At 45.7% G+C, this 20,580-nt stretch overlaps 1 protein-coding gene across 5 annotated transcripts in view; it reads right to left on the reverse strand.

Moving 5' to 3' along the window:
• The window catches only part of LOC147099504 (carnitine O-palmitoyltransferase 1, liver isoform-like), a 117,291-nt gene that overhangs the window by 17,568 nt on the left and 79,143 nt on the right, over positions 1-20,580 (reverse strand). For all 5 annotated transcript variants that reach the window (XM_085969701.1, XM_085969702.1, XM_085969698.1 and 2 more), the window contains 4 exons: positions 19,505-19,610; positions 12,573-12,689; positions 10,659-10,823; positions 3,655-3,789 (listed from right to left, as the gene is read on the reverse strand). In XM_085969701.1, the coding sequence (XP_085825827.1) occupies positions 3,655-3,789; positions 10,659-10,823; positions 12,573-12,689; positions 19,505-19,610 (523 nt within the window). The remainder of the gene's footprint in view (positions 1-3,654; positions 3,790-10,658; positions 10,824-12,572; positions 12,690-19,504; positions 19,611-20,580) is intronic.

Here is a 20,580-nt window from a genome sequence, read left to right on the forward strand (position 1 = left end):
CACCATCCTGACTTGGAAATATATCGCCGATCCTTCATCGTCGCTGGGTCAAAATCCTGGAACTCCCTCAATAACAGCACTGTGGGAGCATCTTCACCTCACGGACTGCAGGGGTTCAAGAAGGCGGCTCACCACCACCTTCTCAAGGGCAACTAGGACAACGCCCACATCCCCTGAGCACTTGCATTAGGAGTCACTGAATACTGATCAGGAGCAGGGACCCCGGCTGATTTTTCCTTTTCTAACCCAGGTGGCTCCATGGCCGCAACCGTTGCATCAAGCCCCACTCCAGCTAACTGTCACAGGGTGAAAACATGGAGCATCCTCAGAGCCATAAAACTAGCAGCAACGCCCACTGCAAGCACTGGGAACTTAGTAAAACTCCAGTTCCAGGCACCGGTGACATTGGCCAGGCCTGTGTGCGGCAAAGCTTTTGGGATTTCCAAGATTAAACAGAGTAGGCTTCTGACTAAGTTTGGTGATTTGATTTTTTTTTTTGAAATGTGTCATAAATAAACTTTTAGAAGCTATGCCAAATATAAAACATATGTTGACAGGATTCTGTTTTGCTGGTCACAATACAGAGAGTTTCAGTTGACCATTTGCGCAATATGATTGAATAGCATTCTCTTCACCCCCATTGCCTCATGAGGGTTAGTTGACCGTCAAAAGCTGATCCCCCAGGGGACACCCAAATACGAATGTCAGCTGAGACTGTGATTCAAGGAACTTCCAATAGGTTAGTGGAAAAACATACAGGAAACTTTCGTTTAACCGGAGGTTAAAAGTCCGGAAAGCTCTATCTACCGGCAAAATTCAGGAGCCGTTTTCTATAAGTTTTTTTACTTCTCGTTGCTTTTTTTTCCCCAGTCAGGCTCTGCAAGGTCTGTAGCTAAGCAACAGCTTCAGCTAGAGACGCTTGCAGCGGCAGCCGACTGTTTTGAAGCTGTTGCTAAGCAACAGGGTTTGTTGATTCACACGGAGCTGAAAAGCTCTGTATGTTTAAACATTAGTGCTGGTTTATACGGTAGTTTTGATCTAACGGCACCAGCTCGGTCCCATCAGTGCCGGATACCAGAAAGTTTCCTGTACTGCCTTATTTATTCATTCACGGGATGTGGGCGTCGCTGCCAAGGCCAGCATTCATTGCCCATCCCCAATTGCCCTTGAGAAGGTGGTGGTGAGCCGCCTTGAACCACTGCAGTCTGTGAGGCGAAGGTACTCCCACAGTAAGGAGCTCCAGGATTTTGGCCCAGCAGCAATAAAGGAACGGCGATATATTTCCAAGTTTGGATGGTCTTTGACTTAGAGGGGAACTTGGAGGTGGTGATTTGGAGGTTGTTTCCCCTGGCTGGAGAGTCTAGAACTAGGGGGCATAGTCTCAGGATAAGGGGTCGGCCATTTAAGACTGCGATGAGGAAGAATTTCTTCACTCAGAGGGTTGTGAATCTTTGGAATTCTCTACCCAAAAGGGCTGTGGATGCTGAGTCATCGCGTATATTTAAGGCTGAGATCGATAGATTTACTCTAGCGGAATCGAGGGCTATGGGGATCAGGCGGGAAAGTAGAGTTGAGGTCAAAGATCAGCCATGATCTTATTGAATGGCGGAGCAGGCTCGAGGGGCCGAATGGCCTACTTCTGCTCCTACTTCTTATCTTATGTTCCCAAACGCCTGCTGCCCTGGTCCTTCTAGGTGGTAGGGGCTGCGGGTTTGGAAGCCTCACAGATAATTTCAATCTCCGACCTTTCCTAACTCAGCTGGTCTCGGCTTCTCACTGATGCTTGCTGTCTGGTGATCCCTGCTAGAACTGTATGTGTGGTTGTCAGGTGAGCAGAGACTGTCCTCGACTGTGAAGTCTCCTAGGATCAAACATGCTCACTGTTTAGGATCACGGACAGTCACGCGGGCAAGGTACTGGAAAAATTCAGCACCTGTGAAACTGAAATACAGCATGAATCCCTATTACAGGAAACTTTCGTTTATCCGGAGGTTAAATGTCCGGAAAGCTCTATCTACCGGCAAAATTCAGGAGTCGGTTCAGATAAGTTTTTTTTCTTTTCGTTGCTTCTTTTCTCCAGTCCTGGCTCTGCAAGCGTCTCTGTAGCTAAGCAACAGCTTCAGCTAGACGCTTGCAAGCTGCGCCGACTGTTTTGAAGCTGTTGCTAAGCAACAGGGTTTGTTGCTTCACACAGAGCTCTGAGCTCCGTATGTTTTAACATTAGCGCTGGTTTCTACGGCAGTTTTGATCTAACGGCACCAGCTCGGTCCCGTCAGTGCCGGATACCAGAAAGTTTCCTGTATCGAGAGAAACGGGAGTAAATGGGAACAAAACAAAATGACTTTGAATATACCAGTCAATTTGGAGTCCAATGCGCTCATGTTGTGGCTACTGACACACTCCATAAATGGGCTTTTCTCCAATTTTTGCCCTCTTGCAGGCTCTTCACAAAAGATCGAACTCTGGCTGAAGGGTGGGTTAGTCAGCATGGACTTCCTCCGGTGACTATTTGTAGTAAAGTTGTAAATGCATTTTTTATTTAACAGTGTTCATGATTTTGGTGCAATAGCACACAGGGAAATCGTTCCCGATCACTGCAGTCGGAAATTTGGGTGTTGCGAGCCAGGAATGCAAAAGTGACAATTCAATCTGGTAACGAGCAGAGGTGATCCAAGTAATGGGCTTCCTCAGACATTAAAACCCGTGATCTTCTGGCTGGGAATCGACAGAACCGCAGCACAGAAGGTGGCCATTTGGCCCATTGTGTCTGTGCCAACTACAGGAAACTCTCTGGTATCCGGCAACGACGGGACCGGCGTGTTGCCGGCTGATCAAAAATTCCGGATGACGGAGAGGGTTATCTACCGAGGCTATTTTTAACAAAGAAAAATTTTTAAAAATCAAGAAATGTGCAGCATACAGTAACTGGGTACTCACCTACAGGACGTTGTGTTAAATGGATGGTGGAAGATGCTTGATTAAGTACAGTACTGCCAGTTGAGGGTAATGCAATGCAATGACTACCAGCAGCGTGGGAGACACACAGTACCCCTGTAAAATGGCGGATCGGAAGAGACTACCGGCAGCGCGGGAGAGTCAGACTCCTGTTATTGAGGTGTTCCGACTTCCGACAGCACCAAGAAGCCGAGTAGTGGCAGTTTGGAGAACTACCCCAACTGACTAACTCGGCCACCGCGGGAGACTCGGACTCGGCAACATTGCCGGTTATTGAGGTGTTGTTCTCGGAGTGAGAATTTTGCCGGTTAATAGAGAATTCCGGATATTTGGGTGCCATTTAAACGAGAGTTTCCTGTAGTTGCGAGTGCAATTCAAAACTAATCCCACTCTTCTGTTTCAAATATTTATCAAATTTTCCTTAATTGATGCAATGGTCTCGCTCTCAACCTCTCTCCATGGTAAAGCATTCCATTCCCCAACAAACCTCTGCACAAACAAACTTCTAACCTTTCTCTTCACTTTCGGTGACAATTTTGAATCGATGACCCCCTCCCCTCAGCACTGCCTCATCAACCAGAGGAAATAGCCGTTCTCTATTCATACCAATGTTTGAGGTAGTACATCTTAATTGATAAGAGAAATGCATACTCCCAACTCCTCTCACCCACCCCTAGAGTTCACAGTACCCCTCCTCACCAAAAACTTCTCGCTCTCCATTGAGTTCACAAAGTTGCATGTCTCAATCGTGCAGGAACGCACGGTCTCGGTCCTCCCCTCACGGAACAGCCGAGTCATTGAGGATTCGTAAGTCAGGCAGAATGAACCTTTATCCTGCAACCAAGGAAGCAAAGAAAATGAATATAGTAAATATAGTACTCCCTCTATTATATAAAGCAATTCTTTTAAAACACACAATTATACTTACCAGCAATATGTGGAAAGTACAATACAGTATGCAAACCATTGATGTAAATGCTGTTTTTTTTTATTTCAATTGTGAACGAACAAAGACAGAGATGCAGACAGTTTATAGATGGAAGAATAGATATCTACAGTACAGGCTGCAACCTAACTAAAGAGTTAAGAGTGAATGATAGAATAATGGGGTACAAACTGGAGTACAATCAAGGAGTTTGGATGGGAGACATGTTGAAATCAAGTCTAAGTGCTCAGATAGTTGACGTGGTCCAGAATCATTCTGGTGATTCATTTTTTGCAGTCTGTGTTCACCCACGGAGAGTGTAAAGGAGATGTAGGCTCCAGATGCAGAGAGATCTTACTGTCCAGTCTGCTATTCTTGTGTAGCTGATTCAGGTACGGTACAGCCCATTGCCGTCCCGGTAAAGCTGACTAAAAGTGGCACAGGGATACAATCAATCACAGTGCAGCTCGCAATATGACAGGTGCCTATTAACATGGGGTTTGGGTCGAAGGCACAGTTAAGAGTGCAACTGGCTAAGTATCAAGCTGCTTCGATAAGTGCGAGCTTTCTGTGATTTATGTTCATATAAAAAGGCTGCGGTGGTAACAGTGAGACACAGAATGGAAGAGGTGTAGAGCGAAAAGAAGAGAGAGGAATAGCGAGACACAGGAAAGGAGGCCAAGGGGGATTCATTGCAAGTGAGTTAAGGAATAAAAAGCAAGAGAGAAACAAGGCAGACAAGGGTAGTGAGAAAAAAGAGGGGGAGGCAAAAGATGAGGAATGAGGAGGAAGATGCAAAAACAAAAAGGGAGAGAGAGAGAGATCGGGAACAAAGTTGAGATAGGACGATATTAGAAAAGAAAGCAATGGAGGAATAAGATGTGGAGAGAGGGGAAAAATAAATGGGGCAAAAAGAAAGGTGTGGGACAGAATTGCAAAGAGTTGTGGTTCAGAGATATGGGTTGGGGAGACAGAAAAAATTTGAGGTAGCATGAAAGATGGGCAAAAAAACAAGAGTGATAAGAAGGAAATTGTGTGCAGTGCGCATACATGTGAAAAGAAGACAGTATTAAAGGTTACGGGCAGAATCAAAAGTTATGCAAAGCTGAAGGGTTCTTAACAAATTCTTCTTTAACCATGATTTATAAATAAAACAGATACCCAGGAGCAAGTTACAGACTGGAATCTAATGGTGAGGTTCTGATGGTTTCTATGTAGAATAATGGATACCCAAGAGTGAGCGACTGAAATGAAAAGACTGATATAATTGCAGAAAACATTATTAGTACACAGCAACAGAAATAACACACTAGTAAGTCAACAAGTGTATCTGATGAACTCGTGCACTCTTAGGATCTGGGGAATCTGGTTTGTCAACTACGGTTTACAAATAGAATAATGGACATCGGACAGTGAGTTACAGGTTGGAATCTTATAGAGGGGTGCAGATGGTTCATGCATGATGCATGCCCTGCAGTGAGTTACAGACTATAACCTAATCAAGAAGTTCAAATGGTTTATGTATTTAAAAAAATTAGAATAATAGAACCTGAAAGAGATGCAGACTTTTTTTTGTGTAGAATAACAATAGCTAACTGGGAGTGAGTTGCAAGCTGAAATCTGATCAGTTGGAACATTGTTAACGTCATTGTATGTCTGGTACAGGCCAATTTGGCAGTCTAGACAGCTGCTCATTTTTGTGGTGCAGTGCAGGATCCAAGACAAACTGGAAACTAAACAGCGGTTAGATAAATAGATGGTTGAGTGCATCCTGCACTGTTACAACCTTGCAAGCAAGATGCCCAGAGGTCACGTTGTCATAGAATCATAGAAGGGGGGCAGCACAGAAGGAGGCCATTCAGCCCGTTGAGCCTGTGCTGGCTCTCTGCAAGAGCACTTCAGCGAGCCCGCCCTTTCCCCGTAGCCCTGCAAATTTTTTTCTTTTAGTTATGGGTGATTCCACATGTTCTACAGCTGTTTTAGGTTGCTCAATCGGGTTCTAATTGATGGTGCACAAAGTGGTACGCATTTAATAAATATTACTATCTAGATGTAACTGCAGTGTATTTGGCAGATTCTGATAGCTATTGACATGAATCAGTCATTCATGAAAGAAAGACTTATGAAATAATACTGAGCGGCCTGCGGGTGGCGCTGTCCAGGGAGAGTATAAATACTCGGGCACGGGCCCAGCTTGCGCAGGACATTCTTAACAGGAACTAATGAAGGACACAACTAGACCTCCATGTTGTAAGACAGTTGATTAAAGCTTTGTTTAACGCTTAGACCAAGTGCCTAGTAGTTTTCTTACGTCAGCTAGTTTTATGACTTTGTTGCAAGGGCCACCTCTTTAAATCTGTATTAGTTTGATAAGTTGCTACGATATGTGGATGATGCAGAATAAAGAAGGATAAGTTATACATCTTTTTGGGTCTTCTTCATTCTGTACATCCTGCATACAATTCTGGTCGCCATATTATAAAAAGGATATAGAGGCGCTGGAGAGGGTGCAGAGAAGATTTACAAGGATGATACCAGAAATGCGAGGGTATACATATCAGGAAAGGATGAACAGGCTGGGTCTCTTTTCTCTTGAGGTGTGACCTAACAGAGGTCTTTAACATTATGAAAGGTTTTCATAGAGTGGATACAGAGAGTGTTTCCACTTGTGTGGAAGAGTATAACTAGAGGCCATCAATATAAGATAGCCACTAAGAAATCAAATAGGGAATTCAGAAGAAACTTCTTTACCCAAAGAGTGGTGAGAGTGTAGAACTTGCTACCACAGGGAGTGGTTGAAGTGAATAGTATAGATGCATTTAAGGGGAGGCTAGAAAAGCACATGAGGGAGAAGGGAATAGAGGGTTACGCTGATAGAGTTAGATGAGGAAAGACGGGAGGAGACACAAGTGGAGCATAAACACCGGCATGGACTGGTTGGGCCGAATGGCCTGTTTCTGTGCCGGATATCCTATGTAATCCTCCATGCATCATAATCCCACCCATCTGTTGTGGGGAGGGAGCTTAGTTAAGTGGTCAGTTAGTTTCAGTTCAGGTTAAGAGCGAACTGATGCAATGGCGATGTTCTAGGGCTTTATACAACATGGGGTTAGGAGACCATGGGCTAGAAATTCATCGCAAGCGGTGGCGCAAAATGGGCGGTACTGGATCGTCCGCCCGTTATACGGAGCGCCTGATACTCACTGACTGCAGTGGAACTGAGTATCAGGCACTGCGTATAACGGACGATCCGATACCGCCCGTTATACAGAGCGCCTGATACTCACTGACTGCAGTGGAACTGAGTATCGGGCACTGTGTATAACAGACGATCCGATACCGCCCGTTATACGGAGCGCCCGATACTCACTGACTGCAGTGGAACTGAGTATCAGGCACTGCGTATAACGGACGATCCGATACCGCCCGTTATACAGAGCGCCTGATACTCACTGACTGCAGTGGAACTGAGTATCGGGCACTGTGTATAACGGACGATCCGATACCGCCCGTTATACGGAGCGCCTGATACTCACTGACTGCAGTGGAACTGAGTATCAGGCACTGTGTATAACGGGAGGGCGATCCGATACCGCCCGTTATACAGAGCGCCTGATACTCACTGACTGCAGTGGAACGGAGTATCAGGCACTGCGTATAACGGACAATCCGATACCGCCCGTTCTGTGCCACCGCCCGAGACGAATTTCTCGGCCCACGTATCTGCAATGTCACGGTAATATTTCCTTGTGTGTGTCAACACATGGGCCTAGAAATTCGGTGGGCTGCGCCACCAGTTAGCGCCTAAAGAGGGCACTTAGTGGGTTTAGCGCCACTGGCCACGCCTCCCGCGAAATTTAGCGGGGCGCTAATGGCAGCGTTAGCCTGTAGCGCTGCACCGCCACCGATGACGTCATCGGTGTGCGCAGCGCCCCGCTACCGCCCCGAACGCGATATTGGGTCGCCCCCTCCCCATGTAGCGCCGGTCGCAAGTCGCGACCAGTTCAGGGGGGCCTACCTGTGGCGGTAGTGGCGCAAATTAAAGGGGAGGTGCGGGACGGCCATTTTTTTCGGTGGCCGCCTGCCAGCACCTCCCTGCGCCGCCCTCCCCGGCCTCCTGATCCCACACCCCCACCCTGGGCAGTGCCGGCTGTGTCCTGAGTGCCCGGCACTTCTCCTCGGTGCCGGGCGCTTTTGCCGGCACTCGCGATCGGTGATCGCGCTGGTGCAGGCCCCTCCCCTTTAAGAAGGGGAGGAGGGCCTGCAGTACCGCAGCGCGCCGTGCCGCAGCGTGTGGCACTGCGGCACGTTGCGCTGCGATATTCAGTTTCAGCGCCCCAAGAGGGACGCGGGGCGCCTCGAGCAGCGCCCCGCGTCCCTCTTGGGGCGCTCAAACTGAATATCCCGCTGGCGCTCCCGGCTCCTTCCGGGGCGGGACTTCCGGCGCCCAGGCGAGCTTGGCGCCCCAAACGCGGCACCACCGAATTTTTAGCCCATGGTTTCCCCAGAACCTATGAAGCTTGGCTATACTCCTACAGCGTGTGAAGGATGCACATCGTTCGAACAATGAAACCGGTGTGTAATCTGTCTTTCTATACATAAACCACCTGCACCTCGATTACATTCCAACCACTAACTCACACTTGGCTGTCCATTATTTTATGCACCGGGCGTGCTTCCTGTGCAGGTGATGGATCAGGACTGATGGGCATACAGCCCAGCTGCAACACACCCTGTGTTGAGTGTACAATTTAAATTTCTACCCAGCCCCTTGTACACTAAAGCTTTTGTTTGCTTTTGCCTTTGTTATCTCTAGAGTTGACCATTCCGACGCACGCCTGGTCGGCCTCCCACATTCTACCCAACGTAAACTTGAGGTCAGCCAAAACTCGGCTGCTTGTGTCCTAACTCGCACCAAGTCCCGTTCACTCATCACCCCGGTGCTTGCCGACCTACACTGGCTCCCGGTTAAGCAACGCCGCGATTTTAAAATTCTCATCCTTGTTTTCAAATCCATCCACGGCCTCGCCCCTCCCTATCTCTGTAACTCCTCCAGCCCCCCCACCACCACCCCGAGATAGCCGTGCCTTCTGCTGCCTGGGCCCTAAGCTCTGGAATTCTCTCCCTAAACCTGTCCGCCTCGCTACCTCTCTCTCCTCCTTTAAGACACTCCTTAAAACCTACCTCTTTGACCAAGCTCTGCCCTAATTTTTCCTTATGTTGCTCGGTGTCAAATATTGTTTTCTAACACTCCTATGAAGTGCCTTGGGACGTCTTACTACGTTAAAGGTGCTATATAAATACAGATTGTTGTTGCTTTGTTTGCTCTCTGTATGGCCTTTTGGGAACATAGAAGGAGTCACTGCTGTTAACATATGATCTGGAGAACATAGCTTTTTTTTTGTATGCTGGTCCTGAAGAGGACAGCCTAACCATGATACTTTCCCGAGGTTTGCAGTCCAGTGCAACTGAGTTGACACCTTAGTCATCTGGGAAACCATTAAAAGAAACAAAAAATCCTGGACAGGCCATAATCCAATAGCTATCTAACCTAACCCACTCCTGCCGAGAGGCTGGAGAGTTTGTTCTAAACTATGAGCAACAAGTTGTGATGCTCAAGAAGATTGGAAGCTTTCACTGGGTCACAATGAAGTGGCGCGGGTGCTGGGGCTTTTCAAGCCACAGGAGTAGGACACCACGTGTGGAGCCACCCAACGTCAGGGTAACATTTCTCCGTGTGGGCCCAGCACTTGTTTCTCTAGATCAAGCTGGCCTACAATCCTACGGTGTGTTGAGGTTGAGGAACGGAGTTATGGCAGGTCTACTCAGTTTCTGTGACACACTTATGACTTAAGGGAAGTGTGACATGAATCAGTCATTCACGAAAGAAAGACTTATGAAATAATACTGAGCGGCCTGCAGGTGGCGCTGTCCAGGGAGAGTATAAATACTCAGGCACTGGCCCAGCTTGCGCAGGACATTCTTAACAGGAACTAGTGAAGGACACAACTAGCCGCAAGCCTACATTTCGTTGTACTGCACTTGTGCACTAACAATGACAATAAAAGTTGATTTGATTTGATTTGATGTTGTAAAACAGTTGATTAAAGCTTTGTCTAATGCTTAGACCAAGTGCCTAGTAGTTTTCTTACATCAAAGTGTAATAGCAATTTTTACTGATAAAAATTAACCATAAACAATCAAAACAAAAATGAAACCATTAAATGGTTTAAGCTCCATTAGCCATTTAAGAAGTTGCATTTAGCAGAGCAAAATATCCTGCAGTTCCTCTAGGGGTCACAGACTCTCAGAGCTCACAGTGAAGCCCTCCAGAGAAGCAGTGGAGCTGTGCCTGGAGGAGTAAGCCATTTACATGCTGGTACAGCACCTTCTTTCCATTCTCCTGGTGATCTTTGTCTAGCCGCTCACCGAGCCATCTGATTGGCCAAGTTGCAATAGAAGAGAAGCGGTTTTGAACCACGGCAAACATTTTCTTAATTAAAAAGAAAAAAGGTGCTAATTTTTTTCCTCAGTTAAATAAACTAGAGAAACAGAAAAACAAAATGGGAGTAATTCTACGACCACAGCCAAATTCTGCAGCACTTTCCGTAGCCGTGAAACGGCAGAACACGGGGTCCCCCTCTCTAAACTGCACCAGCAACTGGATGACCCAGTTTGAACCCTCGTGATTGTTGATTATTTCCTACCTTCGCTCCATCCCCACTCCCAATAACGAGCAAACTGCTGATCGGGCCAGACATTCTCTTTTTGTCCTTACCCTGAAGTTGGCGAGTTGCAGTGCGATCTGGATGAAGGCGTCAGGGCTGGTTCGGCACTTCTTAATCATACCTTTGCCAAACCAAGTGAATGGGAATGCATAGAAATCAACGTCGTCGGCCAGTTTCTGCGCCACCTTCAGCGAATGCATGATTACTTCTTGGCACTGAGGGGGGGGGGGGGGAAACAATCAGTTTTACTCAGAACCAGCAACACGGCTGTTACTGGGCTTAATCAATCCACTGGTTATCAATACAATACAGGGGGGGAAATAATATTTAAGTCAATATATCTGATATATTTTCATGTGTGTGATACTCAAGTCATCCACTCAAATTGCTCCCGTTGGCAGTGATAGACCTGTAACCATGAGTAGGCTCATGGGAGTGGAATTATTGGGGATGGCTTTCCCCTTCGCAAGTGGACTCCGGGCAGCTGGCTTGCGGAACACGCCTGCCAGTTGCCCGATAGCCCTGGCGGGAGGCCCAGTCCATTTTGAGGGCCAGGCCTCATTGGCATCGGGACGACAGGCTATGTCCGGAGATCAAGAACAGCGAGCAATTAGGAAGTCAAATGACATGTTGGCCTTTATTGCAAGGGGGTTGGCGTACAAGAGTGAGGAAGTCTTACTACAATTTTACTTTGGTGAGACCACACCTGGTGTACTGTGCACAGTTTTGGTCTCCTTATCCAAGAAAGGACTTGCCTTAGAGGTGGTGCAATGAAGGTTCACTAGATTGATCCCTGTGATGAGAGGGTTCCCCTATGAGGAGAGATTGAGTACAATGGGTCTATACTCTCTGGAGTTTAGAAGAATGAGAGGTGATCTTATTGAAACAACTAAGATTCTGAGGGGGGATTAACAGGGTAGATGCTGAGAGATTGTTTCCCCCTGGCTGGAGAGTCTAGAACTAGAGGGCATAGTCTCAGGATAAGGGGTTGGCCATTTAGGACTGAGATGTGGAGGAATTTCTTCACTCAGAGGGTTGTGAATCTCTGGAATTCTCTACCCCAAAGGGCTGTGGAGGCTGAGTCGTTGAGTATATTCAAGGCTGAGATCGATAGATTTTTGGCCCCTAGGGGAACTAAGGGATATGGAGATTGGGCGGGAAAGTGGAGTTGTGGTCGAAGGTCTTACTGAATGGCGGAGCAGGCTCGAGGGGCCGTATGGCCAACTCCTGCTCCAAATTCTTATGTTCTTATGAGTGTCCTGGAGCAGCTGGGCCATGAGGATTTAAAGTGGGACAAGTGAAGAACAGCTGTATCTCAGAAACCTTTTTGCTACTGTAAGCTTGGGAGGATTTGTTTTGCTGCAGTGCGATTGTGAGATTTTTTTTGTGTGGTATTCGACTGATAATTAACCAACTAGAAAGGAGACAAACGTAGAAAATTAAATAATAAGGAAGAAGAAAATGAACAGGCATTCAAAAAAAAAACTGTTGGTCACGCACTACATGCAAAATATTTTGTTAGTGAGTTAGATTTTCTTCCCAGCACTCTCAATCGCTTCGAGAGTAAACATACCACATGCATCACTGAGTCATATAGATCACAAGGCTCCAGGTTTGATCCTCAGTCTTTAAGTTAGATGATCTCACTCAAGGCAGCAGTTGGGGTGCTATTATTGGTCTTAACACCCTGAGGGAAGGAAATCTGATTTGAGTTCCCAATCCTGATCTTTACCAGGGATCCTCTGCTGGAAAGTGTGCGTGTGGATGGCGGGTGAGTTCAAGAACAAGGCTCGGCTCTCTACTCACACATAAAACCATTAGCTTAGGAAAGAAAAACCAGCAGGACCCCACCCGATTGCTTATCTGGCGACTTCCACTTTAGCACCAGTGGAAGTAAACCACAGCAAGAAGTCAAAACCTTCAGGGGAGGACGAGGGAAAAATGTGGAAAAGTAAAGGTCTCACCTCACTTGGGATGTTCCACTGCAGTCTCTGTGGTAGCAGCACAGTGGTGTCTGGTTCGCCTTTACAGTTACCGTCATCATTGTACCCCAGTTGGAAGGAGTCTGTGGCCAACGCATACTGCGGAACAACAAAGGTGCAGGATAAGGAAACTGTGAGAGGGAAAAAATAACTAGAAATCAATTATTAAGGAGAAGACATGCTGTTCTAAGAACATAGGAACAGGAGGAGGCCATTTAGCCCCTCGAGCCTGTTCCGCCATTCAATGAGATCATGGCTGATCTGCAGCCTAACTCCATCTACCCGCCTTTGGCCCATATTCCTTAATACTTTTGGTTAACAAAAATCTATCAATCTCAGATTTAAAATTAACAATTGATCTAGCATCAATTGCCGTTTGCGGAAGAGAGTTCCAAACTTCTACCACCCTTTGTGTGTAGAAGTGTTTCCTAATTTCACTGACAGGCCTGGCTCTAATTTTTAGACTCTGCCCCCTAGTCCTAGACTCACCAACCAGCAGAAATAGTTTCTCTCTCTCTACCCTATCTGTTCTCCTTAATATCTTGAAAACTTCGATCAGATCACCCCTTAACCTTCTAAATTCCAGGGAATACAACCCGAGTTTGTGTAATCTCTCCTCGTAACTTAACCCCTGGAGTCTGGGTATCATTCTGGTAAACCTACGCTGCACTCCCTCCAAGGCCAATATATCCGTCCTACGGTGTGGTGCCCAGAACTGCTCACAGTGCTCCAGGTGTGGCCCAACCAGGGCTTTGTATAGCTTTTCTGCATTGTTTAGAAGAGCATGAACCAATCTTTGACACCTTTAGTATCCAGTTCATAAAAAACTTACTGTTTTACAAAAATGTTTTTTAACAATTCACCACACGGTACCTGACCTCATCCTTAACTCTCCCCTCCCAAATTGAGACAAACATTTTCACAACAGTTCCAAGGCTACATGTGACTGGATGAATCATCCAGGCACAGATTGAGAATTGTACTCTTGTCAGAACCAACCAGTTTGAATCATCCACACTATTTATTTGGCAAAAACAAACATCCACAGTCTCGAGGTCCTCTGATGGTTTACCGGGTACCGGCAGTACTGAGCTATACAGATCAGAAGGTGCCAGTTTCAGTCCCTGGTATGTGAGGTTAGCTGAGCTGAACAAGGGCAGCAGTAGGGAGTCTACAAAGCACTTGGGCCATGGAGGGGAAGGGAAGAAAAATCAGCCAGGATTCCTGCCCCTGATCACTGTCCAGACGTTACTACTGGAAAATGTCTTGATGTCGGTCAAGAACAGGACTGGGCTCCATGACTGAACAGCCTGCCGAAACTCACCGTGAAGAATGGCCACTTGTGTGAGGCACCAAAGACCGCCAGTGATTTTAGCTTTCATACAAATGTTCAAGGCAGATGTCGCCCCTTCCTTCCTGCTAGTGCACACAACTCAAACCCCCTCCCAAAAAATTCTCATGCTCCCACATCAAAGGGAACGCGAGGCCACTCAATGAACAGGTTGACAGCATCCCACTGGCCTGCTGAACACCCACAGTGGCCATGTAACACCTAAGTGTCAGCTGAGGCTCAGTTGGTAGCACTCTTGACTCGGAGTCACAAGGTTCTGGGTTCAAGTCCCCACTCCAGAGACTTGAGCACTAAGTGTGCTCGTAAATGCCGTCTTTCAGATGAGACACTCTCTCAGGTGGATGTAAAAGATCCCAGGGCACTATTTTGAAGAAGAGCAGGGGAGTTATCCCCTGTGTCCTAGCCAATTATTATCCCTCGACCAACATCTAAAAAACAGATCATCCGACCCTTATCACATCGCTGTTTGTGGGAGCTTGCTGTGCGCAAATTGGCTGCCACATTTCCCACAACAGTGACTACACAATAAAAAAAGTAAATTGGCTGTAAAGCGCTCTGGAACGTCCGGTGGTCGTGAAAGGCGCTATATAAATGCAAGTCTTTATTTTTCTCTTTGTCCAATAATTTTCCTGTCCCACCCTGCCTACTGCCCCTGCCAGGGGCAACCTGAATCACGCTGGAAGTAGTACAAGAGAGTACTGAAATGCGTCAGATGCTCAATGCATGTTTCTGTCTACAATGTACCATGCACTCCATATTGTACTATGACTGAAGAAAGCTTGTAAATTTGGTACAACTTAATTAGAAAAACTTGCATTTTTAACTCTTCCCCAGTACAAACAGCGAGAACTGTAAACCAGTGACGGTTCTGTATGCTGCAGTTCCGTGATGCACCATGGGACATTTTCCTACATTACAAACGCTATATAAATGCAAGTTTGTTGTTATTTATACCTTTTCTAACACAAATGTTCTCAATACATTCTCATTGTAAAACTGTAGAACTAATGCTGCAACTTCACCAAAGGCTTTCAGGCCCTAAATTAAAGAGAAAATCAACCGAACTCCATCGCTACTGAATTTCTGGTCTGCTAAATGATCCTGGCCTGGTTTAACTAGTTATACCTATCAGGAAAGGATGAACAGGCTGGGTCTCTTTTCTCTTAAAAAGAGAAGGCTGAGGGGTGACCTAATAGAGGTCTTTAAATGAAGAAAGGTTTTGATAGAGTAGACACAGAGGGAGTGTTTCCACTTGTGGGGAAGAGCAAAACTAGAGACCATCAATAAGATAGTTGACATGAATCAGTCATTCATGAAAGAAAGACTTATGAAATAATACTGAGCGGCCTGCGGGTGGCGCTGTCCAGGGAGAGTATAAATACTCGGGCACGGGCCCAGCTTGCGCAGAACATTCTTAACAGGAACTAGTGAAGGACACAACTAGACCTCCATGTTGTAAAACAGTTGATTAAAGCTTTGTTCAACGCTTAGACCAAGTGCCTAGTAGTTTTCTTACATCAATAGTCACCACGAAATCCAATAGGGAATTCATATTACCCAGAGTGGTGAGAATGTAGAACTCGATACCACAGGGAGTGGTTGAAGCAAATAACATAGATGCATTTAAGAGGAGGCTAGACAAGCATGAGGGAGTAAGGAATAGAGGGTTATGCTGATAGAGTTAGATGAGGAAAGACGGGAGGAGGCTCGAGTGGAGCATAAATGCCGGCAGGGACTGGTTGGGCCGAATGGCCTGTTTCGGTGCTGTATATCCTATGTAATTTACTTTGGTTCATAGTTGCAAAATGTAGTTCCGATTAAGTTATATTTTTGACGTAGAGTTCTGTAAATTTCTGACACGGTACAAACCAGAACGAACGGCAGGGAACACAGAAGTAAAGAAGGGCCTGTGGCACGGATCATTCCAAAACTCATTCCACTGCTGAAACGCCACGCTGCACTACCAAGCTGGAGCTTTTACACAAAATGCGATTGAAATATGAATATGGTGAAGGAAAGACACACAGGATAAAGAAGTGATCAATACAACGTTTTATTCAACAATTTAAAAAAACTGCATAGTCAGGAAAATAAAAAATAATGATTTTTACAGTGCAAGGACTTTGTTGCACATCCACACCTTCCTCAATCACACCAAGTTCCTCATGTGGGCCAGAGATCTCCTCTGAAGCCACAATAGTTTACTGCTGTTCCAACACCAAGATGTGGAAGAATCATCTGCGGGGATAAAGAGGAAACGTTTTACTTTCACTCAGACAATAAAACAGTAAAATTTGGCAGAAATGTTGAACATTACTAGGTTGAACTTATGGAAAAGTAACTGATTTATAGACCGGGAATTTGTGCGCATGCTTTAAGCTGTAAATCAATGGCATCTCCCAGTAACTATAGTCTTCTAGGGCCAGCCAATTTAAAACAAACTTTTCAGCTCATATATTGTGGCACTGAAACAATCTCTGATATTAAGGTAACAAAGTTACTCAAATGTCAGAGGAGCTTTATTATTGCAATTATTAACCATATATTACTGAGATAAACACTTCAAACGTAATTTTTAAAAGATTCTAACCACTTTAGTTTATTCACCACAGGGAAAGATGTCCGCTGTGCGCTCGGTACTGCAAAATCATCTGCAATTTTGCTACAGCCAAGACCCAGAAGAAATCTTCTCCCTTCTTTCTATTTTGCCCTATTCTCTTCTTTAAAATTATTTTTACCTATTGTACCATACTCTGTTTTATTATCCACATTTTCCATTCCTTACTTATGTCTCAGCCGTGTCTCAGGTGGGTGCCTCTGAGTCAGAAGGTTGTGGGTTCAAGTCCCACTCCAGAGACTTGAGCACAAAAATCTAGGCTGGCACTCCCAGTGCAGTGCTGAGGGATGAGACGTTAAAACCGAGGCCCCGTCTGCCCTCTCAGGTGGACGTAAAAGATCGCACTATTTTGAAGAAGAGCAGGGGATTTATCACTGGTGTTCTAGCCAATATTTATCCCTCAACCAACATTACTAAAAAACAGATTATTTGGTCATTATCACATTGCGGTTTGTGGGAGCTTGCTGTGCGCACATTGGCTGCCGCATTTCCTACATTACAACAGTGACTACACTTCAAAAAGTACTTCATTGGCTGTAAAGCGCTTTGGGCTGTCCGGCGGTCGTGAACGGCGCTATATAAATGCAAGTCTTTGTTTTTTACTTTCCTATTTTCCTCTGCTGTTCCAATCCCATTGTCCATTCCGCCTACAGAACAACAGTCGGTGTGCTTCGAGTGTAATTAATTGTGCGAAGCCGGAGATGTTTCGATAAAGCGCTATACCAATGCAACTTTTATTTTTTTTGGGTGGGGGGGGGGGTGCCTATATAGAAGCGTTAGCCTCTGACTGCGTGAAAAGCAGCTCCAAAAAGGTTACTCTGCATCCTTGAAATCTACAGGTGGCTTTGTTATAAACGCAACCAGATCAGCTTCTGACCAATGTTCCCGTTAAGCTGTGCGGCGGTCTGGAGTTCCCTCCAAGCCGGCTCATCGGCTTTTAAATGGGAAAAAAAACGCGCGTTTGGAATTTTGAACGGGCCGCGCAGCCCGAAAAATTTTTTTGAGGAAACATTGTGACGTAAGAAAACTACTAGGCACTTGGTCAAAGCGTTAAACAAAGCTTTAATCAACTGTTTTACAAAATGGAGGTCTAGTTGTGTCCTTCACTAGTTCCTGTTAAGAATGTCCTGCGCAAGCTGGGCCCGGGCCCGTGCCCGAGTATTTATACTCTCCCTGGACAGCGCCACCCGTAGGCCGCTCAGTATTATTTCATAAGTCTTTCTTTCATGAATGACTGATTCAGGTCACATTGCTTCCGAGATCATTTATGTGTGTGTGAAATAGACAAATCGCCACTGGTGGACAAGCTACTACATCCATAAGGACACAAGTATAATTACAGCCAGGAAGGATTGCTCACCTGTGGCACAATCAAAGCTACAGGAATTGGTTATTCAATATTTAATAGCAATAGTCGAAGCTGAAATACCTGAAGAATCAGAGGAGGATTCATAAAATAATGAACTTACCAGAAAAATACTGGAGGCGGATGAAGAGTCGGGTCCTGCTTGCACAAGGTGGAATATTCCAGTCATCCTTAGTTTATTTCCACCCCCGCCCCCCACTCCTTAGGTACACGTGTGTCTCTTCTGTTGAACTCCGTTTTACCCAGTTTACTCAACACAAGTCATTGAGGTACCTCCTGCAATTTTCTGCTGTTTTTGCAGCAACTTTGCTGGGCTTTTTTTGTGTGTGGCTGGAACAAACTAACTCCGTCACTGGATTTTGAACGGTTGGTGTTTTGACATGTTGCGCCTAGATAGAAATCTCTCCGCTTTATAAAGCTGTTGTAGGTATTTTGAGTGACACAATTAAAATGATGCGCTTCTTGTTGCATGTGTGCACTCGATACCATTTTGCCATCTGTGCAGAGTGGAAAAACAAGTCCCCTGCAATAGGTCCAGAGTTTCAGTGCTGGTTTGAGCATTCACGCACAATTATAGTCGGTGAATTCTGATTGGATTTTTTTTATTCGTGGAAAAATGTCCGCTGCTGGAATGTTTTGCCTCTTGGCGTCATATAGTCCTGCAAAGCATGGCAGGTGGATTTTCACTGTTGAAAGCATTCAAAGCCCCAGCTGTACTACTTTTCCATTCGCATCCTGAACGATCCCATCCAACATGTCTTGGCTTGGACTCTCCTTGTAAAAGCCCCCGAGCCAGGACTGCTCTGCCAAGCCACATAATGGCCACGATCAAGAGCAAAGACAGCACTTGGGAAGAATCATAGAATCATACAGCATAGAAAAAAGCCATTCAGCCCATCGAGCCTGTGCCGGCTCTTTGAAAGAGCTTTCCAACTAGTCCCACTTCTCTTGCTCTTTCTCCATAACCCTGCAAATTTTTTCAAGTATATCTCTAATTCTCTTTTGAAAGTAACCACTGAAACTGCTTCCACCGCCCTTTCAGGCAGTGCATTGCAGATCACAACAACATGCTGCGTAAAAAAAACTCATCTCGCCCTTGGTTCTTTTGCCAATTATCTTAAATCCGTGTCCTCTGGTTACCGACCCTCCTGCCACTGGAAACAGTTTCTCCTCATTTACTCTGTCAAAACCTTTTATAATTTTGAGCACCTCTATTAAATCTCCCCTTAACCGTCTCTGCTCGAAGGAGAACAATCCCAGTTTCCATCTCTCTCCACATAACTGAAGTCCCTCATCCCTGGTAGCATTCTGGTAATCCTGTGCCCTCTCCAAAGCCATCCTTGACACAAAAGTTTTATTATTTCTCATTTGGATTATTTTTTGAGAAAGATTACTCTTCATACAATGGTAAAATTAATCAGTGATAACATTACTGAAGGACCATATTCTGGGGTACTTGTTCCAACTATTTCAGAATAAAGACCCAAGTTGATTTATTAATCAGGAAAGACCATTGCGTATTTGGTTAGGACACTGTACGTAAGAGGTTCATCTGAGTAAGAAATAGACAGTTCCTTTACCTCCCACATGTGTCCTATGATTGGTGCGTCAGCCCAGGAATGTTCTGCGTTCAATCCCACTTTGCCATTTGCAAACACAATGAGGGTGAATGACTTATCAAACCACCTGGATGAAAATAAATAAATAATAGGAATCATTTAAGCTTGTTAAAGATAGTGGCATCATGTACATGCGCGCACGCACACACTTCAGGCTCCTTCCTCCTTGCACAATGTACCATTCCCTAACTCAGGATACCCATACAACTTTATCCTAAAACTCTGCCGATATCACTCCAAGGCAGATGACAGGCCTGAAGGACGATGGTAAACCTGCTTTCAAATTCTTTCCTACTTCCCTTCAAGCTTTTGCCAAGTAAATCTTAACCGAGCACGTCGAACAATGCAGACCAGACAGATCCCCGGCCCGTGGTGAAGCTGATCTCAGCCACGACAGGGTCAGTATTGCCTATTTCACTAGCTGAAGGGCTATAGTGCAGGACTGCATACCCAGGCTAAAAATAGTAGGGAAGGTATGGTAAAGCAGTAAGTAGCGTCAGTAGGGTGGTGAATCTTTGGAATTCTCTACCCCAGAGGGCTGAGAATGCTCAGTCGTTGAGTATATTCAAGACTGAGATCGACAGATTTTTGGACTCTAGGGGAATCGAGGGATATGGGGATCGGGCGGGAAAATGGAGTTGAGATAGAAGATCAGCCATGATCTTATTGAATGGCGGAGCAGGCGCGAGGGGTTGTTTAGCCTACTCCTGCTCCTATTTCTTATGTTCTTATGTCAGCTGTGGTTTACTGGTACCACTCTCGCCTCCGAGTCAGAAGGTTTAAGCGTCAGAGACTTGAGCACAGATGCAGGCTGACATTTCAGTGCAACGCTGAGGAAGTGCTGCACTGTCAGATGTGCCATCTTTTAGATGAGGCCCCATCTGCTCTCTCAGGTGGACGAAAAAAAGATCCCATGGCACTATGTGAAGGAGAGCTGGAAAGATCAACCAGTGTCCCGGCCAGTATTTATCCCTCAATCAACAACACTAAAACAAATTATCCAGTTATTTATCTCATTGCTGTTTGTGGGAGCTTGC

This window comes from Somniosus microcephalus, chromosome 28 (assembly GCF_052327205.1).
Source record: "Somniosus microcephalus isolate GS21.2 chromosome 28, FLI_Smic_1.0, whole genome shotgun sequence".
Classification (NCBI taxonomy): Eukaryota; Metazoa; Chordata; class Chondrichthyes; order Squaliformes; family Somniosidae; genus Somniosus; species Somniosus microcephalus.